The 27694-nt window shown below is 34.3% G+C and overlaps 1 protein-coding gene, 2 long non-coding RNA genes and 1 pseudogene across 4 annotated transcripts; 2 read left to right on the forward strand and 2 right to left on the reverse strand.

The window, feature by feature from the left end:
- Positions 1 to 1183: 1183 nt before the first annotated feature.
- Positions 1184 to 5205, reverse strand: LOC134250577 (uncharacterized). 2 transcript variants are annotated; one of them, XR_009988524.1, is made up of 4 exons: positions 4974 to 5205; positions 4245 to 4350; positions 3919 to 3986; positions 1184 to 3621 (listed from the first exon to the last, which is right to left on the reverse strand). It is a non-coding gene; the product is annotated as an uncharacterized LOC134250577 (long non-coding RNA). The 2 variants fall into 2 exon arrangements; XR_009988525.1 differs by having other exon boundaries at positions 3919 to 4034.
- Positions 5206 to 5338: 133 nt separating this feature from the next.
- Positions 5339 to 6276, forward strand: LOC134250576 (uncharacterized). Its single transcript, XR_009988523.1, has 3 exons — positions 5339 to 5484; positions 5956 to 6059; positions 6198 to 6276. It is a non-coding gene; the product is annotated as an uncharacterized LOC134250576 (long non-coding RNA).
- A 13837-nt stretch (positions 6277 to 20113) lies between these two features.
- On the forward strand, positions 20114 to 22320 carry LOC134250580 (uncharacterized). The gene is made up of 2 exons (XM_062732944.1): positions 20114 to 20603; positions 21923 to 22320. The coding sequence occupies exons 1-2, from the start codon at positions 20114 to 20116 to the stop codon at positions 22318 to 22320; spliced, it is 888 nt and encodes a 295-aa protein (XP_062588928.1).
- Positions 22321 to 23579: 1259 nt separating this feature from the next.
- On the reverse strand, positions 23580 to 27550 carry LOC134250581 (RNA-binding protein 28-like; annotated as a pseudogene).
- Between the last annotated feature and the right edge of the window lie 144 nt (positions 27551 to 27694).

Consider the following 27694-nt stretch of genomic DNA (forward strand, 5'->3'; position numbering starts at 1 on the left):
CAAACTACGAAAAGCCTGAGCCTAAAGAGAAGTCGCCATATTCATTTACAGATTGCAATGTAGAAGGTGCAAATTACGAAAGGCCTGAGCCTAAAGAGAAGCCTCAATATGCATATGCCAGTGGCGGTGTGCGACCAAAGGTTCACTTTGCTGAGGAGCCACCTGTTAAAGGACAAGAGGATGGTGACTGGCTGACAAGAAATCTGTCATTAATTATAAGAGTAAATGATCACCAGAAGTCTCCTGAGCGAGATGGTCCCAAAGACAACGCCTAATGACGTCTAGGGTAGATAGAGACGATAAAATAGCTATTAAGCCAGCGACTTATGATGGGTCAAGCTCTTAGCTTGATCACAAGTGCCATTTTGAAGCATGTGCAAATGCCAATGGCTGGGACGAAGTGAAAAAGGGGTTTTTCCTTGCGTTGTCACTGCGTGGGCACGCACAAGCTGTGCTAAGCGACATGTCAAGTGACAGAGGGCAGCAATACGGGGCACTTGTTAGATCTTTGCAAGAAAGATTCTCTCCCCCGAACCAGACCGATTTGTACAGAGTGCAGCCTAAAGAAAGGCGACAAAAGGCTACTCACTGCTTGAAAAAACACCTTTACAAAACTTTACTTGTGAAGTAAATTTCATTAAAGGTGCTCCCAAAAGCAAGGTCATCTTTGTATTAACTTTACAAAAAGTAAAGGTGAAAAGGTAACCTTTAATTACACGAAAAGATAATTAAATATAACCTTTCACCTTTAATGCCATATTAAAGTTCATTAAATATACATATTGTAGAAAATTCTTATTTAAATGCTGACTATTGTTTAATAAACTTATTCTTTGGATTTTCATAGTTAGTTTAAAGAATCTAATCTAGTTAGTACCCAGAATTTTAAGACAAATGTCATATATTGTTTCTATTATCTTGTATCCATTTCCAGTGGAAATTAGTATTAGAAATGGTCATCTACAGATTCAAACACTCGACTCATCATTATTTGACAGACTACACCTCAAATAATACAACACCTATGATGTAAGCCAGTTTAGCTTAGTTGGAGCAGCTGGCGTTTATTTTGATACATGTAACAAAACATAAATTTTTAACATACATTACATTGAATGTGAAACAATAAAGCACTGCAATGCATTTGCAATATAATTTACATGTAATAAATTGTATCCCTATCACTGACATTAAAGACCGCCCAGGCAAAAACCATAGATGGTTAACTATGGAAAACCTGTGTCCGTCGCTATGTAAATAATGTCTCAAAGGAGAATGCCGGACGTGCATTCGGTGCAATAGTTAAATATGCATGAACATCCTACAATATTTGCATGTATGAAAAAATCAAAATTAAAATACATTTCAACAGTTTTGTTATTTCCATTACCAGTATATTTATACAAATATGATATATATAAAGCAAAAAAAAAAATGTGTGTGTATTGAAGAGCACTGGCTTAGAATGATATGAACATATTACTGAATACTCATTTCTCACTGGCTTTTCTTTGGCCACGCCCACATATACAACCAAAACCATTAATATACATTCCTCGCATACAATGTATTCCCGCTATACTGCGAAACACAGGAAAAAAATATTTTCTGCACCAGGATTGCCTACAACTCTCTTAATTGGATGACATAGATCTTTAATATGTACATATTAATGATAAAGTAATTAAAAATATAACAATGGGAAAAATTGGCATACTGATATTTTTCATTTTCCAATCAAAAATGATCTAAAATATTCTGTATTTTTGCTTCTCATAATATGATGAGTCAGATATACAGCACAAACAATATCCAGTTATAACCTTGAATATAAACATTATATTGAGCTATCTTTGACTTTTGTTTTCCTTTAAACATTCAGATACACGTGAGAAAAAATAAAAAAAAGAAATACAGATGACAAGTATAAATTTCACATTTCTGCTTATGAAATGGAGGTCTCATTTCACTTTAAAATATAATACTAATACATATACAATATTTATTCTTTATGGTGCATGTACATATATAAAATAAACTTTGCAGTTTAAATTGAATTAAAAATGTGGAAAAAATTACATAAAAGGCTATTTGATTTGCGCTTATTATACACAGGCTAATAACATCTTCAACTTGTAATGAAAAATGATGCATTTTACATATTCACAAACACAAAATATGGTGAAAAATCTATTAGAATAGATGCGAGGATGCAGTTTGCAAAATGCATGAGATCATGTAGGAGTCCAGCTTCACCCCGTGAGCCTGTCTATGCTTGATTAAGTTTAGATTTGTTTTTATGTCTGTGGTAAATGTTAGTGTGTTTGCATATGTGTCCAGCTTCACACATTTTCATGTATGTGCTCGACTTCACACGCCTTGGAAAATATCTAATAGGTTGTGGTAGATGCTTGTGTGTTTGCATATGTGTCCAGCTTCACACATCTTCATGTATGTGCTCGACTTCACACGCCTTGGAAAATATGCAATAGGTTGTGGCAGATGCATGTGTATTTGTGTATGTGTCCAGCTTCACACATTTTCATGTATGTGCTCGACTTCACACACCTTGGAAAATATGTAATAGGTTATGGTAGATGCATGTTTGCATATGTATCCAGCTTCACGTCTTTTCATGTGTTTGCTCGATTTACACGTCATAAATGTAAAATATGTAACCAAGATGGTGTAAAACATTTACAAGTGTATGATGCACGGAGAAAAAAAGTTCTGTGTGTTTTGTTCTGCAAAAAAATAAATTAAGTCCTGTTGAGAAACTGACAATCAAAATAAAGTAACATATTCATTTTACATAACTGTACTGAAAATCACACATCCAGTTTAAATTACTGTACTGAAAATTGAATTTGTGCAAAAACTCTGAATGAATAACATTTAAAACCAAGAATGCTTGCATGTTCATCTATAAATCTCCAAGATATTTACTAGTTAGTTTGTAGCGCCGCATCAGGCAGTCTTATAACACATTTCATAATGTCAGTTTGCATGAATAAATCAATTTATCCTTGTTCCTCATATCTTGCCGAAATTCTAGTCTACAGTTTATTTACACAGCACATCACAAATAGAAACATTCAGGAAAAATAATTCACTAAAAATAAAGTCCAAGTTAAATAATCACATGTACATATAAATCCAAGAAATATTAGGTTATATTCCAAGTAAGTAAGTAACTTTATCTATCTCTAACAGTTCTATCTACTAAGTCTTCTATATTTCCATCTTCCTATCTTATTCTAAAATTCTGTCGCACTATATATATACTCAAGATCCGCTCCTGACGATCAGGAGCACATTACATGTATAAGATCCTTAAGATCAGGAATCAATACACAGGTCATTACAATCAGCAGGGGGTTATATAAGAGGGGGCGATTAATATACAGATAAGATGATAATGTGTGAACAATTAAGTATTGAAGAATTATATTACAGATAAGATATTCTAAATTGCTACAAGTTTACAAATTTTTTATCATATCATTGATAACAGTACATTTTCTTGATCATGACATCTGTTTTGGATTCCCCTCTCTGACATCTTTTCTTGTTCACCAATTAGTTCAACAGTCATCTGGGTACTCAGGTGTTGTACAAGACCTAATAATAATAATTTTCAAAATTATAAAGAAAAAAAAATACAATTTTTAAATAGGTTATCATTACTTCTATTGAAATTAAAGCACAAGCTTTTGAAGACGTACTTAAGTAACAACACATGTATAACTAAACATAATGGAAATTTAGACAAAGCGACTCAATGTCAAACATATGATAGTGATACATCTGTAATATCCATGAAACTTACTGAGATACTTAAAATGTTTATGGTGTGCTTTCACTAAGCTTAGCAGTATATAAACATCTCTTGATTAAATGTTGAAGTCCAATCCTCACCTGACTTGCACATTCATATGAATTGGTTCTATGTTGATAATCTCTTTCAACAATCGTCATCACAACATCTGAAAGTCATCAATCTGACGCTCACCTCTCAAGTGTATATAGACTCCCTGTACAAATGCATGGAAAATAAGATTTTGAATAAAAAATGAATTATCTCCATATCACCATACCTGGCCTTTTTAAAAATGTGAGGAAATATTTTAAATACTTTTCTTTAGATAAAATCATGTAGTAAGTATCCAACAATGTTGAAAAAAAGTTATCTCTAGAATTTTACATTTATATATTGAATGTAAAAAAAAATCAAAAGACATTACCTAAAATGGAAATAAAGTACAACTGTGACTGGTGTCTCAGGCACAACCAATAAACACAAGACTTTTCCATCCTTAGCAGCATGCATTAGCTCCACATTCCTTGCTTCTACAAAAATATACAATGAAAATTTGTTAAAAAATGAGAGCGAAGCTTTATATTAAATGAAAAATGCATTGTTCCTCTACTTAAAAAAAATCAAAAGGCATTACCTAAAATGGAAATAAAGTACAACTGTGACTGGTGTCTCAGGAACAACTAATAAACACAAGAACTTTCCATCCTTAGAGCATGCATTATCTCCACATTCCTTGCTTCTGCAAAAAAATATACAATGAATATTTTTAAAAAATGAGAGCAAAGAGTGTAACATGTACTTCGGGGAACAGAGGAAGGAATTTTGAAGTCAGATTAGTTATATTTCTGCCAGTGTTGGCAGGGGCATAGTATCCGGGGGGCCAGGGGGCTTCCCCCCCCCCCCCCCCCCCCCACACACTTTTTTTCCAAAACTAACATACACTGTTAGAAATGTACCAAAAATGTAGTATAAGAATTGGAACTAAATGCAGTTGTCTCTGAGAAAAAGTTAACCCCCCCCTTTATTGCCTACCCCCCCCCCCCCCACACACACTTTCAAAAATTAAAAAAAAACGATGCTACGCCACTGTTTGGGACGGATAAATTTCCTTAATTAAACAAATTATGCGCAACAAATAAGACACATGTATTACCTTGCAGTCACCGGCCCACATAATGTATACAACTGACAACATCCAAAATCCCTTTCTTTGTTGTTTACTTGGCGGAATTTTCTTTGCCTTCTAGACTGGTTCCCAGCTCTGGTTCCCATACATTGCCGTGAATAAGTCCTACGTTTATTGGTTTTCTTTACAAGCTTCAACATCAATAAAATCTTCAGCACATTTACAGCTTGTATTGTAAACTAAACTGAAAACATACTTTACACAAAATTTTTAGCTCAGTATTATGTTATCCTCTTCATTCAAGTAATATGTAAACTCTTCTCGAATGTAAAACGAACGATCTACTCTGAACAGTAACCCAAATATGGCACTGTGTATTCGGTTGAATAGCCAATCAATTCAAATCAAGTTGAGCGGGTCTGCATCGTTATTTTGACGAAGTTTGAAACCAGTGGTAATTTTTTTGACACTTCATCTAGATTTAAGAAGATTCTTGCCTGAACAACTGCTCGAACTCCCGGGTTGACATGCTCTAAAGGTTTGTTTACGATTTCCAGCCGTTTTTACTTTCACTTTTCAGTACATTGTGCATGTTGTGAAAGAATGAAACTAATCAAAGTCACGGAAAACGACGCTTTGTATGTTATTTTCTGCTAGGATATTAGATAAGTACTTTTGATAATTCTGGGATTAAATGTTTATGTGCCTCACTTTATTCTGTTAAGGTGTATGAATCATAGGGGCTTGTCTGCCGGATTGATAAATGTAAAATATTTTTAAAAATTTGTATCTACATTAACCATGTTAACTACACTCTGAAAGTTGCTTTAATAAAGATTTTGATCAGGCAAGAAAAATAATGTTGTAAGAAAAGTACTACACCTATCAGGGACCTATATATACTAACCTATATACATTACATGTACATAAACTCTCAACTTTGAGAGTTTATTTATTTTTATTTATATCATTTTGTATTTTAAACTGTGTCCATTTTCTTAAAACACAGGTATAGTGAATTCAGTATGCAGATTATTGAAGGGAAAACATCAAGACGGGGCGAGGAAGACAACAAAACATGATTACCCAGATTGAGGATTCCAGTGTTCTTTGGTACAAACACATTTTAATAATAAATTTCATGAAATCTGTTACTTGAACAAACATTTACATTATTTAGTGCTTGAATTGCTCGGGAGTCAATATCGTCATATATTTGTAAAAAAAAAATGTTCAATTTCCTTTGTATAGTCTCAAGCTACTCAGCCTACCATGAGAAAATTAAAAGATCTGTCATGAAGAAGAGGCTGGTTCTCAACTTTCATATTATAAATGGCAAGTATTGTTTAGAACTAAATTTAGATTATTCTTGATAAGAAATAACATAAGGGTGTTTGTCAATTCATAGCTATTATTTGTGATTGCACTGTGTATTAATTTTCAAAATCAAATCATTCTCTGGTGACCAAGTGCAGCAGTTTGCTTCAAACTCATAATTTTTTTAAAAAAAATATTGACTATATTTGTCCATATGTACAAAATGTTAATCACGGTATGAATTCTATTTCAGCATGATTGTCATTTTCAATTTGAGGGACTCTCACCTAAAGTTCTTTTACTGTTCCATATCAGGAAAAAGGTCATGAGCTGAAACATGCGATTGGGGAAAAAGGTACATATATCCTAAACCATAACTTCAGTATTATTCTGTATACATGTACAGCTAAATTAAATACCGTATAAATGGAAATTTTAGTGAGAGGCAAATTTTACGATTTGTCCTTTAAAACTGGTAATTTATTTTTAGCGAGATGCTATTTTAGGGACTTTAAAATGCACATTTAAGAAACTAATACAAATTAAACGCAATTAATTTTTAGCAATATGTAATTTTAGCCATCTCAACACCCTCGCTAATAATGCCAAAATTAAATCCTCGCTAAAAATTCTACTTATACGGTATGTAGCACAATATTGTTCTCTTTGTAAACTGACAACTGAGTAGTCAGGAAACCTATGATTTCTCAATATTTCATGGATTTATTCTTTGTTTTTGTGTAGTACCCTTAAAAAATACATATTTCTCAAATTGTAATTTATAGGCTTTTTGTGATAAGGGATACATGACCTAACCCATTGATTCTTCATATACATGATATAATATGTCAATAACAAAAGTTCCACTCATCTTATTAAATTAATAAATTTACATTTTTTGCTTTTTGAGGTTAAAGGTCATGTATGAACTGTTTATTTATTAGTAAGGTTGTGCCTTGTTTTTAGTTTTATTTATCATGGTATTGTGAATTCTGATAACACGAAGCCGTTGAAAATATTCATACTTATGCATGGCACTGAAAAAAATACTTTTTTTTCTTTTAGGAAAAGCATTAGGAAAATGCCTGCATGGGGAGAAAAGTTTTGAACTCTGAAAAGGGAGGTGTGACAAAAACATTTGACAGTTGTTGATTTCCACTAAAACCAATATCAACAAGAAAGAGGACATAAAATAGTTTTATGTTGATTCACAACTTTAAATTTAAGAATGAACAGTTGGTTTTATTATAAAACATGTCACATACAAAAAAACATATTTGTAAAATGTACTTTGTCTTTGATAAGTATGTAATTTGCAGGATAGGATGTGGGCAACATATACTGCCAAGAATCTTGATGATTTTAATTTTATGTTTGTAAAAAATAATGTTTTGTATTGTAATAAACAAAGTTAAAGTCAGCTTTTTCTTAATATGTATATTAATTATGATGTTTACATTTCCGCAACTTATCAATTTGGAAGGAAAACTAATTCATAATTTGAATAAGGCTTCATTCACTGGATTGGAAAACGGAAATTATTAACTTTTGTGGTTATTAAAGATGGTATTTAATTAAATTTAAGGTTTGTAATTATCAGATTGTGGTTATTAAAGATGGTATTTAATTAAATTTAAGGTCTGTAATTATCAGATTTAATATATCCTAAATACTGTGTTTAATGGTTGTAAATATTAACTTTACTTTTTTGTAAAGTCAAGACAATGTGGGACATTACATCATATTTAAGTGCATGTAAAGTTAATGTAAAGGTTACCTTTTCCAACTTTGACTTTTTTCAGAAAAGCCAATTAAAGGCATTGTAAATAATAAATTTACATTATCTTTACTTGTTTTGTAAAGCCAAATTTTCACGCAGTGTGTACTGAAACGTTATCTGAGCTTGGTCAAGCCATTCGTCGTCTTACAAACTTAACGTACCCTACAGCCCCTGGTGAAGTCGCAGAGACCCTTGCAAAAGACCATTTCATTGATGCACTGATAAATTCAAATATTCTATCCTAATAAAACAGTCACGACCAGCAAACCTTAAGGAGGCAATAAGTCTCGCAGTTGAACAAGATGCATATACAGTGGACCCTCAGATATCCGGACGCCAGATATCCGGATGTTCAGTATCCGGACAACTTTTCTTCGGAACAGAATTTTATAATGTTATTTGTTCTTATTTAACTGGTAATTCAGCGTCCGGATAAATGAGGTAATCGAGTCGAAAGAAGGGAATGACAGTTAAAGGGGCATTTAAAGTCGCTTGATTCGAAAAAGGCACATATTATCTTACACAATAAAAGTACGTCATTACATAGATAAGATATAAAAATAAATTATGAGATTGAATTAATAGTTTATTGCAACAATCCTTACGTGGAAACCATAGATCAAAAACCTTATTGACAAACAGAAGTTCCTGACAGGAAGTTAAGATCTGTTGTGAAGTCATCTTTGAAAAAAATAAACTTATCGGTTTAATCTTATTGTGAAGATAATTCAAACCCGACTATTTTTTTCCATAAGTAGAAGCCTAAGTCATGGAATATATAATCCACAGTAATTTTTATACTGATATGCATATTTAAAGAATAAAGGAAAATCAGATATTTTTTTAAAGGAATTTAAGTAACGAAAGCTAAAGTATTGTCCGTGTACAGGTATAATTACTTTGTTGTGAAAAAAATGATCGGGTTCGTTCTTCATGAGATATACATGTAAGCGATAAATTTAGTTTTTTGAAGGGGATTTTACGCGATATAAACATAAGATTATTTTTGTGTGACCTAACAAAAATTATTTTTTTAACATTTGAATTTTGATAGCTTTTAAAAGAAAAAGACTTTGGGGATATAATTTGACAAAAGGTAAAACAATTTATGGACAATTATTTTTCAAGAAGAAAAAAAATATATTTTTTAGCGATTACAATCGGACCAAGCGGCTTTAAGATCGGCTATGGCAGAAGAGCAACCGGAGACGCTTGTAAACGGCAGACTTGAGGGCTGGATGAAGTCTGTTGAAGATAGTATGAAAAGCTTAGCAGAGGAGTTGAAAGAATTAAAGACAACGAGGCAAATACAGAAAAACAGGTGGCATAAGAACACTGGTAGGAAAACAGATAGAGATAGACCAAGACAAGAAGTCATTTGCTATGAATGTGACCAACCGGACATATAAAGCGCAATTGTCCTACATTGAGAAATATGTCGAAACAGAAGTACAGAAGATCCTATGACCACGTGCACAAGTCAAAGACTCGCCAAGATGACAGAGGGCCAAGTAAAGGCCCCCAAGTGTCTGTTGGTCTGGGATCTTCAATTGAAGACTGTGGGTTGTATATCAGTGTCAATATCCAGGATGAGAAAACAAAAATTTTGGTTGACACCGGGGCTACTGTTACTCTCTGTTGTACGAGAGATTGTCTGAAAAAGTCAGACCTAATCTGCACAAAGTTAATCAGACTATCATGTCATCCAATGGTACTTCATTATCAGTCAGAGGGAAGGCGGAGTTTAACTTTACTATTGACCAAAAGTTCTATCATAACGAAGCTGTTGTTACAGACATCAAGGTAGCTGGTATTTTAGGTCTTGGCTTCCTTAAGGCAAACAAAAGTCAAAAAAATGAGCAATGAAATTTGCTTGGCATCAATGGGAAGGAGTTATGTCCAAGACATGATGTAGTTACGATATCGATACATTACTTTTTTATAGTTTACTGTAATATTTTTCTATCTTTGTGTGTTTATTACAATACTTTCTGTTTTAAGAAGTCTTCTTTACTTACAGTATCCACAATATCGTACCGATATCGAATCATGATTGTTCAAAGAATTATGGTTTCCATCTATTGTGTTTTTAACATATGTTACTTAAAAACTATCTTTTATAAAACTTTCCCTATAGTGTCGATATCGTCGATATCAACGATGTCGCTTCGATATCGAATCATGTTTGCTCAGCCCTTTGTAAATACCATCCCTGTTACTTTGTATGTGTATTTAAGTTTAATTACTTTACTTTAACGAAGATTGAACCTGCTGGCATCTGTATCCAGGCTAAATGTTAGTCCTGGTAATGGGAATACAGGTATTGGTGAAGTTGTAATTTGGCCCCACCCTACCCCCCGGAGGATCATGATTTGAATAAATTTGAATTTACACTACCTGAAGATGATTCTATATGTCATCGATATCGTCGATATCGGCGATATCGTATCGATAAATCTTGATTGTTAAAACATACATTTATTACTTTACCATCCTTAAACCTAATACAGAATCTTTATTTTTAACATATCCAATGACAATAAGTTATTTGTTTCTTCATGCAACGCTTATGCATATTTACTTTCTGATTAATAAATTTACCGTACTGTCAATATCGATATCGAATCATGATTGATAAACATATTTAACAACTTCCATCCTCACCCAAATCTCACTCTAAACCTAATCCAAAACAATAACAACCACTAACCCGTTCCTTACCATAATTTAATTTCATATACACGCTAATAATAAATGAAATTGACATCACTTGTGACCTTGTAAGAATTATGTTATGCCTCACTGTGAAAATAAATTCTACAGATAGGATCGATATCGATACGATACCGTCATGGTATTATCAATATCGACGACATCGACATAGCACAGTCTAATATATTGTACCAATTATTTCAAATCAATAGAGCTCATCACGATCGATATCGATACGATGTCGACATAATATTGTCGATATCGACATCGAATTCGTTCTTGGACATGTACGATGGGAAGGGCGTCAATATGACAATAGATGGGTCTCTAGGCTGTTTCCGCATTACCACTGTTGAGACTGTGAGTATTCCCCCAAGAAGCGAGGCATTTATCCAAGGAAAAGTATGTGTACCAGATGGCTTAAATCTACCACAATGCGACAGTATAGTGGAGCCAGTATGCAGGAAGACTATGAATGAGAGTAAACTGACATCAAGGACAATGGTACGTCCACGGGAAATAGTTCCTGTAAGATTGATGAATGTCAGTGAGGAGTCCAAGGTATTGCATACAGTAACAGTTGTAAAACAGCTGACAGAGATTGAGGAAGTACAGAAGAAGTCTTTGTTTGATGATAAATTACCATTTAAAGAGCTACGCAAAGACCTCGCTGATTTGCTAAGAAAATCAGAAAGTGGGTTTACTCCAGAACAGGGACATAAGGCAAAGGAGTTTCTCATCAAATACATAAGTCTACTTGCAGAGAACAACTTTGACTTTGGCCGAACTGGGATAGTAAAACACCATATTGAAACGACAGAAAGCAGACCCATTAAACAACAACCAGCCCATTCGATGAACGAGGTTGACAAGAACATATATGACATGTTGGAGAAAGGTGTTATTCAACCTTCAGGTAGTCCCTGGTCATCACCAATAGTATTAGTCAAGAAGAAGGACGGAACGCATAGGTTTTGTGTTGATTACCGTCGGCTGAAAAGTTGTACACTACAAGTTGCCTTTCTACTCCCGAGGATCGATGAGTCCTTGGACCCGTTGTCGGGATCCACTTGGTTTTCTATACTTGACCTATGCTCCGGATACTGGCAAGTGGAGATGTCGCCAGCTGACAAGTTAAAGACTGCATTCGCCACAAGGCGAGGTCTCTTTGAGTTTAATGTCATGCCGTTTGGCTTAAGTTGTGCACCAGCACATTTTGCACGGTTGATGAAGAGTGTTTTGCTAGGGTTACAATGGGACATGTCTAGTCAACTTAGATGACATTATAGTTACAGGTAAAACTTATGACCAGATGCTTGAGAACCTGATAAAAGTGTTTGATGAATTGCAAAGTGGAAACTTAAAGTTAAAAGCCAAAAATTGTTGCCTTTTCGCAAAAGAGGTTACCTATCTCGGACAATTTGTCTCTAAAAAGGGTGTGGCAACTGACCTAACCAAAATTGCTGCTGCTGTGAAGGAATGGCCGGTGCCTTTAAACGTCATCGAGCTTCGGTCATTTCTGGGACTATGCGGATATTATCGCCGCTTCATAAAGAACTTCTCTGCCATTGCCAAATCTCTCCATACCTTGACGGAGAAAGGAAAACCGTTTATCTGGACAAGACAGTGCCAAGAGACTTTTGAAAGTTTGAAACACCACCTGGCCAATGCTCCTATCCTAACACATCCAGATTACAATCTGCCCTTCGTATTGGACACAGATGAGAGTGACAAGGCCATTGGGGCAGTATTGTCAGAAAACATATAGATGGCTGTGAGCGAGTAGTAAAATATGAAAGAAGAACCCGGACTAAATGTGAGCGAAAATACTGCGTGACAAAGAAAGAACTTCTGTCTGTAGTGCACTTTGTAAAGTATTTTAATCTAAGCACTTTCTTTGCGGTAAGGAGTTCCTTGTGCGCAGTGACCATGGGACGCTGAGATGGTTGTTTCAGTTTAAAAATCCTGAGGGCCAACTGGTTAGGTGGCTGGAAACACTCGGCGCTTTCATGTTCCAGATCCAACATCGTCCTGGCTTGCAACATATATAGAAATGCAAATGCCCTAAGTTGAGTTCCATGTCGCCAGTGCAAATATGAACCAGACAAAGAGGCACCCGTTTGCAATGCGGCAAAAACAAGCACTACTGATGAGGCATATTGTAAGATAAAAGATGTTCAAGATCAGGACAGTGATTTGAAACTTGTCAAGAATTGGTTGCATGAGAAAAGACGATCTGATTTCAAAGAGATAAGTGGCTTAGGATATGTTGTAAGATCTCAATGGGGTATCCTTATTCTGGAAAATAATGACTTGTACAGAAAGTACACGGAAGGAAACTTCTCTAGCCTGCAGGCAGTAGTACCAGCAATAGAGCGTAGAATGGTTCTCCAATATTGTCGTGACTTGAAGACCGCTGGTCATTTGGGTGTAACCAAGACGCTTGCACGAATTCGTAAGAAGTATTACAGGTCAGGTTTACAGGCAGATACAAGGGCCTATATAGCAGGTTGTGAAAAGTGCTCCAGAAGGAAGAATACTCAGATGAAAAGGAAGGCACCAATGACACTTGTAGAAAGTGGATTACCAATGGATAGAATTGCATCGGATATCCTTGATGAACTCCCACTCACTCAAAATGGCAACAAGTATATACTTGTTGTCTGTAATTACCCCTGGTACTTTACCAAGTTAACTGAGAGTTTTCCCATGGCTGACATGGAGGCAGCTACAGTTGCAAGGATAATAGTAGAAAAACGTAGTGTCAAGATTTGGTGTGCCGTCCAGTATCCACTTGGATCAAGGACGCCAATGAGAAAGTGAACTTTTCTCTGAGATGTGTCGTGTGTACAAATAAAGAATACTCTTAACACCCCGTATTACCCGCAAAGTGACGGGATGGTCGAGAGTTTCCATAAAACGCTCGCCACCATGATGAGTGCATATGTAAATGAGCACCACTCTGACTGGGATAGTTACCTGCCATATGTGATGATGGCATACCGGGCATCAGTGCACGAAACCACTGGTTTCACGCCAAATTACATGATGCTCGGAAGAGAGATATCTACGCCTCTTGACATAATGTATGACATGCAAAACACAGTTAAGTACATACCCCAAAACAAATGGGCTTGGCAACTCAAAGAAAGAATGGAAGAGCCCCATAAGTTTGTCAGAGAGAATATTAAGGCAGCTATGGTCCGCCAAAAGAAATACCATGATCAGAAGTTCTTGTGGCAAAAGTTTAGCAAGGGAGATCAGGTCTATGTATATTTCCCTTTGCGGAAAGTTTGTCTGTCTCCAAAGTTCACAAACTACTGGCGAGGCCCATATGAAATTATTGACAAATTAACTGATGTTACATACAAGGTGAACTGTGGGTCACGTGGAAAGACACAAGTAATACACGTAGACAGACTCAGCTTGAAGCGTGACCAAATTTTGCGAAACGAGGAAGAAAGTCCTCCAACGAATGCAAATACAAGTGTTGCAACCACTATTGAAATAACGACCAATATTGAAATAATTATATCAATAGTGGTTGAGAGTGCATTTCAATAACAAACATAGGTAATAACCACTACTGAAATACGACCACTATTGAAATAATTATTTCAAAAGTGGGTGAGATTCATTTCAATAACAAACATAGGTTGCAACCACTACTGAAATAATGTTCACTTTTAAAATAAAAATTTCAATATGGATAAAATTATTGATTTCAATAGTGCTTTGAACAATTAATCCAATATATATTGAAATAATTATTTTAACAAATGCTGACGCGATGAAACTTTTCTTTCAATACTGGTAGTATTAAAAAAGTGGTTGAAACCTTTGGTTACCATATTGAAATGCACTCTCACCCATTATTGAATAATTATTCCAGTAGTGCTCGTATTTCAATAGTGGTTGAAACCTATGCTTATTATATAGAAATGCACTTTCACCCACTATTAAAATAAATATTTTAATAGTGGTCGTATTTCAATAGTGGTCACTAAATATGTCTGTAATTGAAATGCACTCTTAACCATGTTGATATAATTATTTCAATAGTGGTCGTATTTTAATAGTGGTTTCTAACTATGTTTGCTATTGAAATGCACTCTCAACCACTACTGATATAATTATTTCAATAGTGGTCGTTATTTCAATAGTGGTTGCAACATGCCAGTACTGCTGAAAGCAAAGAGCCTCTCAGTGAGATAGAACAGCTACCAAGCGAGGTTGACAACAACATTGAAACTCTTCGTTCTGGTAGAGTCAGAAAAGCTCCCGGTTGGCTCCAAGACTTTGTTTATTAGTATATCGGTACCTTAGCCAGGGGTTGTCAGTTGTAAATACCGGTAGCAGCAAGCTTATTCTGGTTACATATTATTCTTTGTCAATTAGTGAAGAAGTACAACCAAAGTGTACGAGCAGATTGATTGATTGTGTATTGTTTAACGTCCGTCTCGAGATTTTTTCATTCATATGGAGACGTCACTGTATGCCGGTGAAGGGCTTCAAAGAACGTTGGCGCTTTTGATGGGCATTCGGCAGGAATCTGGGCGTACATGAAAAGTGAAAAGTTATCGACATGTCACATGAAATTTTAACATTTTTTTTATTTATCGGGTTCCTGTGCAACAGGAAAGGAAAATATTTTCCTGAAATTGAGCTCTGATTAGCTAAAAAAAATAACTTGAAAATTGGCCAGATCAGACATTTGTTACAAAAAGGTACATTTTTAGACACGTTTTTCTAAAATTTTTCTCTCTCTGGGTCTTCTTTCCTGATTTTGAAACGTTATTCGTGTGTATTTAAATTCAAAGAAACGAATACACGTTTTTAAAAAATGGAGAGAAGACCCAGAAAATATAACTTTTCCCAAAAAAATCCAAATGTGTGAAAGTGGTGCTTCTATGTCCTTTTAAAATTATCGGTATACGTGTAGCGGTGATAGCTCAGAAAGTTGGGTTACCTGCTCACTGCACTCGAAGCGAAGAGTTTTTGGTTCGAGCCTGGCATGGGCGTTAATTTTTTTCTTCATGCAAACAACCATTTATTTTGTCAGTTTCATTTTATGTACTTGTATATCAAAATTTTGAATTAGATAAATTTTAGTTCAGTTTGGTTCTCGAGCAAAATCAATTCTAATCTTCCATGTACACTATCATGCATCTATGCATTAAATATTTTTATGTGTTTATTTTTTGTAAAACATTTATATGTTACAGTACCCCCAGGAAAAACGGACATAAATGTTACAATTTCACACGGTCTTTCAAACTAAATGAAAAAAAAACCTATGGACGTGCTTGAAAAATCTGACCAGCTATGTTCAGCCAACCAAGTCATGGACATTTAATTAAACCATAAATGTTTCGTACAAATGATTCCTTCAGATTATAGCCAAATGCGGCCTTCTTCTTTTGACCTTTACTCGGCACTCAGGGCCAATGATAGTGAGGGATCTTTATCCTGCCAACGCCTGCCGCTTCAAAGTGCCAAGCGCAATGCGAAGGAACAGTTGCTATCCATTTTTTTATCGACTTAGGTCTGTCGCAGCCGAGATACGAACTCACGACCTCCCGATCACGGAGCGAGCGCTCTACCGACTGAGCTACCGTGAACGGTTGTACGAGGAGATACTTGTAGCATAAATCGGGTAAATCTAGTGTAGGCAGTAGACTGCTTAGTCAAGTGGATAGGAGTACCTTGTGGCCCTATTGCCCTATTGCCAAGTGGCCGGTACAGGCAAGTGGCTTTGGAGATTAGCCAAACCAAGTTGTTATAGTCAGTCGTTCGTATACTATAGCCAAGAGGCATTGATATAGCCAAGTGGCAGGAACCTGTTTATATATACTGTGTTTAATCATACACTAGACAAGCGTATTTTATATTTGTATATATTGCTTAAACTTAATTAACACTAGGCAAGTGTACCCTATATCTGTATATTTTGCATTTACTATTGTCCTTATAAGACTTGGGCATAACCAAGTACGGGCCGAGATCGCTCGGGTCCCGCACATTGCAATACTTACGTCGCGGGTTCGAATCCCATTAAGTCTGTAAAATGTCCTTCAGATGAGACCGTATAAACCGAGGTCCCGTGATGCTTGCACAAAAAGATCCCTATTCTTGTTCAATATTAGCAGCTCTCCACTGGTTAGTGTTGGCGTCTCCATATGGGTAAAAAAATCTTGAGAGGGACGTTAAACAATAAACAAACATATTTAAAATGTCACACAGTTGTTAAAACGTTTGCTTAATAGTCACTGAATAAAGATCTTTACGGTTTCCAGTCCGTCTGCGGGACGTGGAGACCGGTATAAACCGAGGACGTTAAACAATAAACAAACATACATATTTAATATGTTGCACAGTGCTTAAAACCTTTGCTATATAGCAACGGAGTAGGGAGTTGATGCTAAGATCTCGAATCCCACTGCGGGATGTGGAGACCGGTCCTTCTGAAGCGGCTGTTTAATCGAAGCTCCATGTTGCAGTTGATGCTGGCACGATAAAGATACCCTTTGCTCAATGGCCCTGAGTGTCGAGTACACTCACCTGGTCTTTATTATTTTTTTTTTTTGGGTTCAAACAATTGTCCAAAACAAAAGTGAAACAATCAAACCCCTGCCGAGGATGTTAATTCACCACCATTGAAAAGTGAACTGAAATGAAATGACAAACATATTTAGATAGTTTGGGGACAAGAAAGACTAGTCAGTGTTTGTGTAAATAAATTAAAGTATTCAAAATTAAGCGCAATCACTAAATGGTTAGCATTAACATGTTTTAAAACTAAACCCGTCCACGTCGTATACTGTACACAGGGAAATATTCGCTCCCGTTTTATTTTTGCCCCTTTCGCCCTAACTTCGACTGGGCGAATTTTTAAAGGGGCAAATTCAAAGAATACAGAATAATTTCTTTAACAAAACTCTGACTGGGCGAATTTAAAATAGGGCAAAATTGTTTGCACATGTAAAAGGGCGAAAATAAAGCTTGGCGAAAATAACCTTGTATACAGTATTGTATTTAAATGAATTATTTTAAGGACAGATGATACAAACAAATTTTTGTCAAAAAATTTGAAAATACCAATTTTAGTCATGTTTTTATCTATAAAATGAACAACTTTCACCGCGTAGTTTTTGAATTTTTATTCAAAGTTTCACAAAAATGGGATTTGAAGTGAGAATGATTTGTATAGACTAATAAGGATGGTTTCAGTGAGAAGGAATTTTGAACATCATAGAAGGTTTACAATATCATTATATTCTAGAAATTTGTTATTTGCATCATTGTCAATTAAATAAGACCAAAAAAAAACATTTCTGTTTGTATCATCTGTCCTTTATAATGGTATTCATAAGTAAGCGAATTATTGTCCGCACCAAAGCCTCTAAAATATGACGCACGCTTTTTTAAGCACACATACAGTAAATATTGAAGGAACGCAGCCATAAGTTAACATAGGTTTCCCACAATACAGTATATATACTGACAAAATTTATTTCAAACATAAGTACAGGCCTGAAATAGTAAATACTTTATAACAATTCACTACATACGTCTATTTGATTTAGATATGAGAATGATGTTTAAATAATCAGTGTCAAGTGTAGAATCAATTTAATTCAATCCCCTGTAAAGTAAGTTTGAATCTTTGCAACAAAATATCGCAAGAAGCCACTTGAAATGCGTTTCTCGATAAGATAAACTAATAGAAACCAAAAAATGTACTTTTAAATGTATTTGATGAAGAAGGATTTTTATCAAATGTATTTATTTTGCAGTTGTTTATTTAAAGAACATGACGCTTTTGTCATCACAGATTCATTGTATAATAACCTAGAAACCTGGATTTCTTGAATCCAAATTTTTCCTTCCTAAGAGTCGTATATAATCTGATTCGCAAGAAGAAATAATATTCATACAAAACAGGAGAGGTACGACACACTGCCTTCGAGAAAAATAAGACCATCTTTCAAAATGCGAATTCAAAATTTGTTTTACGTGTCAATTTTAATATTTTTGATTAATACTGGAGACGGTTATGCATTGTTAGTGCATGGCAATTCTAATGGAAGCGAAACAAACCATTGGTCAGGTGGGCAAGGTGCCGATGTAGGCGAAATCAAGCAAATGGTTCTGAACCTGACTACTGAGATGGAATATCTTAAGAGACAAACAAGCTAATTCAGAGAATTTGTGTCCCCCGCTTAGGGGAAAAGTAGACTCCCCCTGACTGAATGTGTAGAATTATTAAATGTATATGCATATAAAGATTTGATTGCTTATTCTTCATTATGTGCATAGAAGATTTTTTATATGGAATTTTTATCACACTGTAATGATGATTTTATAACCTCATAAATTTTTCATTTCACATGCTGAATACTATCATTTAGTAAAAGAAAAAAAAAAGGGGAAGATTCGACCGGGATTCGATCCCGGGACCTCTCACTCTAGAAGCAAGAGACTTAACCACTAGACCACGGAGTCGCTTTACACTGTGTGAAGTATATGCAGAAGTGAAGTCACATACATGTATATATTCATGTTTTCATGTTCGGTGTTCTCAAAATTTTACACAATCCATGGTGTTTGATTTATTTAGCCTTTATTAAACAGTTTTAATAGATGTATTAAAAACATGATGTCCGCCGAGAACCTGTTTTATACGCAATAACTCTCCTCACGCCCCTGCGTTAAAAATAGCGACATGTAATACTATAAATATTAATAAAACAAACGGGCGGGGCACTTTGATAGGGGCTAGAGATGTCCTAGGGAGTTTTGATATAAAATTACATTGCATAAGCTCAAAATCTTCTTGAAATATCGCCCGGAAATAAAAGTATTTCACACAGACAGAATGTACAAATTTACGACCTTGAACTTTGACCTTTTGACCTCAAAATCAATAGAGGTCTTCATTAGGTCACAGGGAGTTGTTATATTAAATTTCATAGCAATAGCTCAAATGGTTCTAGAGATATCGTGTGGAAACGAAAGTGTTTTAACTGACGGAATTTGCTTATTTATGACCTTGACCTTTGACCTTTTGACCTCAAAATCAATAGGGGTCTTCTTTATTCCACAGGGAGTTGCTATGCTAAATTTCATTGCAAAAGCTCAAAGGGTTCTCGAGATATCGTGTGGAAACGAAAGCGTTACAGACAGACAGAAAGACGGACGGACGGACGGACAAACCCAATTAATATCCCCACTTTTCAAGCGGGGGACAACAAACGTTCTTGGTGAAGAAAAAAGATTGCTTCAGAACAGAGTATTTTCCTTGGAAGCGGAACTTAGTAAATTAAATGCGTCTAAACCTCCTTCCAATGAGGAATTAATGGCGTATTTAAGAAGCACAAAACAAATAGTTCAAACTTTGGCGGCAAATGAGGAATACGACAAAAATCTAACACAGCAACTCAACGAAGCAAAAAGTAATATCGCGATTTGTGAGAAGCAAAACAAGAACTTAACAAAACGGCTTGATGAAGTAGTGAACAATTTAGTGATAAACGAAAAGCAGGATAAAAACCTCACTCAACAACTTAATGAAGTACAGAATATTTTGGCGAAATATGATAAGCAGGGGAAAAACGTCACTCAACGACTCAATGACATTCATAATGTTTTGACTGCAAATAAAGAGTATGACAAAAATTTAACTTTACAGCTCACAGATTCGTTGAACAACTTACGTGATATAAAGGTTCAGATGCGATACACAAGCTTGTCACTTATGGATGTGCATTCTAAGACGGATAAACTCAATACAACATTAACTACACATTTTGACGATCAGATAAGGGACGTCTATGGACGAATAACCAGTATGTATTCTAGCATTGCTAGCTATTTCTAAAATAATATAACAAATAGTTTTAAAATCCTTGTAAAGTAGTTTGAAAGAGGGCTGCTTTAAAGATTTTTTTCGTTAAATATACATATAGATGCATGTTTAAAAAAATTGTTGGAATTCACTTTTCTTAACTTTTTATTTAAGGAATAACTGTCTTATTTTTCGATTTCATGATGTGATCAATCGATTGGGTTGCGTGATAATTTGCATAAACGCCGAAGGCGTTTATGCATAAAATTATCACGCGCAAGCCAATCGATTGATCATCGTCTTGAAATTGAAAAATCTGATCCTTATATTTACATGCTTTTATTTCGCCAATTCACGTGCTTTAAGCTCTGCGTCTGTCTAGCTATTTGTTCCGCCCTGCACGTGCTTTTTTTTTGTACCGCGCCAATACATTGATGGGGAAATAAAGTACATTTACAATTTGTAATTTTATATCGGACATAGACATTGGAATTGTAAATATATGTATTTAAACAATATTTTATTATGAATAAACATAACAGGATTGGACAGCGGGTACTACCTATTTAAGTCCTCTCCATGATACAAAGATCAAGGTCATACACGTACAAGTAAATTTGCTACAAAAGATTGAAAAATATAAATGTTATACATGCGTACATTGAATAGTAATGTATATAAAAAGGCAGTTTAGAAGAAAAAAATATATAAATGAGATGATGATATAAAATCAAGTTTGCATTCTAACAAATGACTGACAATTATATTAATAAGTCTATAAATTTGAAAAAATTAATAAGAAAACATAATTTCAATAGAAGTTGGTTCTGTGGTTTGACAATTTAAAAACTAAAGAAAAAAATATTATGCAAATCTCTTCGTAGTTGCAACAAGTTCTTGAACAAGTTTAAATACTTCAATATTTTGGTTGTAAGTAAGAATACTGTCTCCATTCAAAATAAGTTGTAAGGATAACGGCATTGGTAATTGCAAAGTACTATATAGTTTTGCATAAGATTCTGCCTTGCATACAATATTTTGGACATTTCATTAAAAAGTGATATGAAGTTTCTGAACTATATCCCCACATGTCACAACTTTCATCATCATTTAATTCCTTTAAAAAATGATTCAATAAGTCAGCATTTTTCAAAATAACTAGAATTAATTCGCAATTGACAATGCAATATATTCATTACAAGACTTCCACAATTGTAATATTTCTTAGGTTTTAGGCAGTATATATTATATACATGTATATGCAATTTATTGTAGCATATTAAAAAAATACAAATTTATTAATATCACTTTAAATTTCAGACATCACCGAAAAAGTAGCCTTTACGGCCGGTGTGACGTCAACCAGCACCACCTGGAACAGCGGTACACTGGTTTTTGATTTGATCGTCTACAACATAGGAGGAGGGTACGACTCCAGTACTGGTGTCTTCACATCACCTGTAGACGGACACTTTGTTTTCTTTATAAACGTTCAAGCTCCTGGCTCAAACACAATATACACATATATAGTGCTAAATGGCTCCGCTAAAGTCACAACGATGGCATATGGTAGTAGTGACAATTACGATTCAGGACCAAACTTGGTGGTGTTAAGGCTTCAAAAAGGAGATCGCGTATGGGTCAAACATTTCGGTGGAACTGGGTATTATACCCAGAGTGATGCTCCTCTAACCACGTTTTCTGGATTCCTAATATGATTAATTGAAAAATGTACTTTTTGTAAGTTATAGTTTTAGCTTATTGTTCATGTCTAACCTTGATGGAAATTTTAATTGTTTCTGAGAGAAAAAAAATCGTGAAATAACGGCATAAAATTGGGGGGAAAAATATATTTTATATCATATAATTTTGTATTATTGCATATAAACTTATTTATTTCTATCTCTTGACTTAAAACATGTACCTATTTTGTATCCTTTAATTGTTTTTAATAATCAGATCCCTCTCAGTTTCATTCATGAAATGTAATTAATAAAAATCGTAAATTATATAAGTTTATATAAATTTACAAAAAAGAAAACAGCTTACTCTTAGAGCTTTCAAATGAGAAATTGACATTTATGTATGCCACTAAGGAAGCTTCAAAATAAGTATCTCCAGCCTTTATTTTCTCACAAATTTTGGTTTCTAACTCTCTGCATGTGAAATTTTTAACAAATAAAGCCAAGAGATACAGATCCATGTGTAAAAATTGTAAAAATCTTCAATTTACGTTGCAGATTTTTTGTTGCTCCTTTCAGATACTGTATTATTTCTTATAGTTTTTACTTTTGTATGCTCTTAGAATTGTATCCGAAAATTAATTGTATATTTTACTTTAATTATTGATACTTTATTTACCTTTCAATGACCCAAAACAGTCCTCTGTGGATTAGGAATGTTGTTTTAAAAGATTCCCATTTCTATGTCTACATACACAAACGGCCCTTCTTGAACCATTGAAAGGCAAATAAACATTTAGTAATAAGATTTAAATGTATTGTTAATTATTGGATATCATTTATAAAGCTCGAAAAAGCATAAAATATAAGTTATGTTCCTGAAGTGAGCAACAAAAAATAGTCTGCGTAAATCGAAGGTTTTCACAACGCATGGACCTGTAGCTCTCTGCTTTATCTGTCCAAATTTTCTCAAGCAGAGAGCTACAGTTCTGCAGCTAGTTTGTAACCTATTCGTGATGAACCTCTTCCAGAGATTTTAAACTAAATATGAAATCACTTATTTGTTTACTACAGTCATTAGTAACATCTAAGGCATCTTAACTAATATGCATCACCTGACTCTTAATCATAACAAATTTTTGTGACCATGCAAATGCACAAGAATTTTTCTTTTTTTAAGCATATTTATTTTCTTTTGTACAAGTCAACCTTAAAGTTTGCTGTAACCATTCTACTTCTTCTTTGTTTCTTTTATATATAAATACATGATTGTATATAAATATGTATGTCCGTCATCACCGATCAAACCATTTTGATTTCTGGGATTTGCCTAACATGTTTTTCTTGTACTTATTCACCAACATATCAAAGTCATCAACACCATCCATTTTCCTTTTCTTGGGTTTCACAGTCTTGACCTGAAGTAAAAAGAAGGCATGTACAGTGCAAATAAATAACAACTTTTCTTTCTAGCATCAAGTATCTATGGCTAGTAGAATTAAGACTTTTTAGCTTACCTGAGACGATGGCTCAAGTGAGCTTTTCTGATCACATTTTGTCTGTTGTCCGTCAGTCTGTCCGTCCGTCTGTAAACTTTTCACATTTTCGACTTCTTCTCAAGAACCACTGAGTCAAATTTGACCAAACTTGGTACAAAGCATCCTTCGGTAAAGGGAAATTCAAATTCTTAAAATGAAGGGCCAAGTGGGAGATAATCAAGAAAAGACAAAAATAGGGTGGGGTCATTAAAAAATCTTCTTCTCAAGAACCACTGAGCCAGAAAAGCTGAAACTTATGTGAAAGCATGTTGGGGTAGTGTTGATTCTAAATTGTTCAAATCATGACCCCCTGGGGTAGGGCAGGGCCACAATGGAGAATCAAAGTTTTACAAAGAAATATATAGGAAAAATCTTTAAAAATCTTCTGAAAGAACCACTGGGCCAGAAAAGCTGAAACTTATGTGGAAGCATCCTTGGGTAGTATAAATTCTAAATTGTTCAAATCATAACCCCGTGGGGGTAGGGCGGGGCCACAATGGGGAATCAAAATTTTACATAGAAATATTTAAGAAAAATCTTTAAAAATCTTCTTCTGAAGAACCACTGGGCAACAAAAGCTGAAACTTATGTGGAAGCATCCTGGGGGTAGTGTAGATTTTAAATTGTCTATATTATAATCAGTGGGGGAGGATGGGGTCACAATAAGTATTACAAGGGGGAAATATGGTAAAGAACAGAATGGTCAAAGCTTCTCAGGTGAGCGATGTGGCCCATGGGCCTCTTGTTACTTCAAACCATAGACTTATTCTTTTAATTTATGCATCACAAATCAAATAATATTTGGAAAAATTAAGATCATTTTTTTAATTGTCTTTTGCACAACGACTCAAATATAAAACGATAAAAAGCTTAACTGCAAAAGTCATTATTATAATGGGTGGTTTCTCTGAAGAGGGAGAAACAAAAGTTACACTTTATTCATCAAGATTTTAATTTAAACTTTTTTTGACATTCTTAAGTCTCCATACATAAGTATTTGTAGTATACACACCTTTTCACTAAGTACACTGGTTTCCTCAGGTTTCCTTCTGAGTACATTCTTTTTATACTTTTTATTATTCGTCGTCAAGGCTGGCCGGGGTTTGTGCCTTACTTTAGCCCCCCAGTGGGAGGGAAGGCATTTAGGTAATTTTTTCCCATCCTCTACCACTGGGAGACTTCCTATAAACTTGTCCATCATTTTCGGGCCCTGGGATTTCTGCTGCTTTTTTTGATTTCTTCTCCATGGTCTCTTTCAAAGAATCCTTTGATTTTCCCTTCTTCAGAGCTTCCAGGCGCCCCTATTAACATATGTACACTTTGAATATTTGTATTTTAAAGCTTTTTGTGCATGATAAAAAATGCAATTCCACAAATTTTGAACAAAAAAAACCCCTTGTTTCCTCATATTGCATCTCACAGAAAATAAACCTCCTATTAAGTTTAATTAAGGAATAAATTTAATAGCTACCCATTTTATACGGTATAAACTGGGTTGGGGCAGTTTAAGCTTTAGAAACCGAGAAGCCATTTATATCCTTTTATAAAAAAAAAAGCGTAAACTGTTCCAAACCAGTTTATACCGTATAAAATGGGTAGCTATTCATTGCTTAAAATTTAATTTTCATTCATTTGATGTAAGAAAATTGTTCTAACAAAATGACTTCAATTTGTACAAAAATTGAATGTAACGTCAGGCGGATTGATATGTTTTTGACGTAATTCATTGTGACGTAGGCAACCCATTTTATACGATATTAAGTAAATTTTTTATCCAATCAAATACAGCGTTACAACCAGAATTAAATTATTAGAAAATAAACAAAGCAGGCATAAGCTGTTGACCACATAATTTCTTTTTATCAAGTATGTGTCTGAAGTAAGGAATCATAATGACAAAGGCACAATAATATTATAGCAACCCTAAGTCCAACAGGGGAAGTGGGCAGTACAGGTAGTAGGTAATATATTTGATTGATACCTTTTGTCTCTCCAGTCGTTTCTCTGTGGCCTGTAGAGCTACTTTATTTTCCAGTGAAAATTCAACAATCAACCTCTGTCAAAACAACATATGTATAAAATAATTCAGAAAAAAAAATCTATCTTGGTTCGTTTTAAGAGATGTTTCTCTTATTTTTTAATTATTCAAAGTATACATGAATCTGTGCATCAAGATATGATGGTAGGTAGAATAAGTGTCTTTAAAAAGAAATTTGGAAAGCAATATACATTTATTTTTATAGTCTTAATAATCAAGATACCTTATTCTCGCCAAACAAATCAGCGTCATTATTGGTGTTTCTGAGGGCATTCACAGCATGTTGATGACAAGTGAAGTTCACAAAGGCATAGCCTCGCAACTTTCCTACCTTCTTGCTGTTCATTCTTTCTAAATCTCGCATAATTCGACACTGACATGTCAATTTAAGAATACACATAATACATTATGGTAATAATGAAACCTGTTCTTTCACTATTTAAGTCATACAATAAAATTTACGTATAATGAAAATGGTTTCAAACTAAATTTGCATTAAGACACATTTCTACCTCCTATTTTATTCATGAATAATTCACTTTTATCTCCATATTGATATATTCACATTACTTTTATGTGTTTTTTTTATATTTATTGTAGTTTTCTGGCTGGATCACACATATGAATACAAACAACAGCTAAAACCTATGTCATTGAATTGTTAAACTGATTTAAAGTTTATAAAGAACTTCTGATTACTATTATACAGTATATTCAGCCTTTAAACAATTATGACACCAAGAAACAATCAACTTTAACAGGTTAATTTGGATAGGTTAGCATCATGTCCACATCAGGTACAGTTACTACTAAAAGCTTAAACAGAAGATATCATGCACAATAAAGTCACAATGATGATAATGTTAAAAAACCAAATTGAATTGCAAACAGGATGCTGATTACAAATTGCAGTTTATCTTAAATTGTAATCAAGTTTATTAATTCAGTATGGATAAGCCCTTAGTATACCTCAGTAATAACTGCTGCCTTGCTTTCTGCTGCCCTCAAGAAGACATTTTTCAGCTGCTTCTCCGTCACTTGTGTTGGGATGTTGTGGACACTCAGTCTGGTGGTCGACACAAAGATGTTGGGATTCTTCAACTTGGCACGCTTGACATTCTCCAACTAAATATAAATATATCCCAAAATTAAACAAAGTGCAATTTATTTCCATTTTTCTTACCTGTCATGGTTTAAATTAATCTATTAACCTGATTTGGGGTTCATTTTTAGCAACTTTAGAACAAGCAACTGACTTATTTATCATACATTTGTCCTTTTCAAAAGATCCTCCTTGGAGAGTCCTACAGCTGCCTGTATCCCTGGACGAATCAATGAAAGAAAATACAAAGATTGATATTCAAGGGCATATGTCTTGACACTTTTCAAATAATACAATTTTTCCTACAAGAACACTTGAACATTTTTTCTTACAAATTCTAATACAAGGTAAATTAATTAAAATTAAAATTTCTTTATTTTCCCTTTTGAATTATTTTATAAAATGAATGACTGAATGTTTTTTTTATAAATTAAAAACTTTTTTTTTTTTTTTTTTTTTTTTTTTTTTTTTTTTTTTTTTTTTTTTTTTTTTTTTGTTTTTTTTTTTGCAAACCCAATAAATATCAAATTAACCACATGTGAAATATATTGAACACTTCACATACATGTATGCATCTACATGTATCATATTTTATTGTCAAAATCTAGCACTGGTTATAATCATGTACATTTTCCTTTTCTTTAGGATCAGCTGTTTAATACTTACTCCCTTCTCTAACAAGATGGAGATTTCTCTTGTCCTCTTTGACCTTTGACTTTTGACCTGATAAAT

This window comes from Saccostrea cucullata, unplaced genomic scaffold (assembly GCF_032062105.1).
Source record: "Saccostrea cucullata isolate Sc308-1 unplaced genomic scaffold, CSIRO_AGI_Scuc_v1 ctg1594, whole genome shotgun sequence".
Classification (NCBI taxonomy): domain Eukaryota; kingdom Metazoa; phylum Mollusca; class Bivalvia; order Ostreida; family Ostreidae; genus Saccostrea; species Saccostrea cuccullata.

Coding starts and splice junctions, on each gene's coding strand:
- LOC134250580 (XM_062732944.1), top strand. CDS start 20,114: ATGGCGTATTTAAGAAGCACAAAACAAATAGTTCAAACTTTGGCGGCA. Junction 20,604..21,922: donor CGTCTATGGACGAATAACCA/GTATGTATTCTA, acceptor TTTAAATTTCAG/ACATCACCGAAAAAGTAGCC.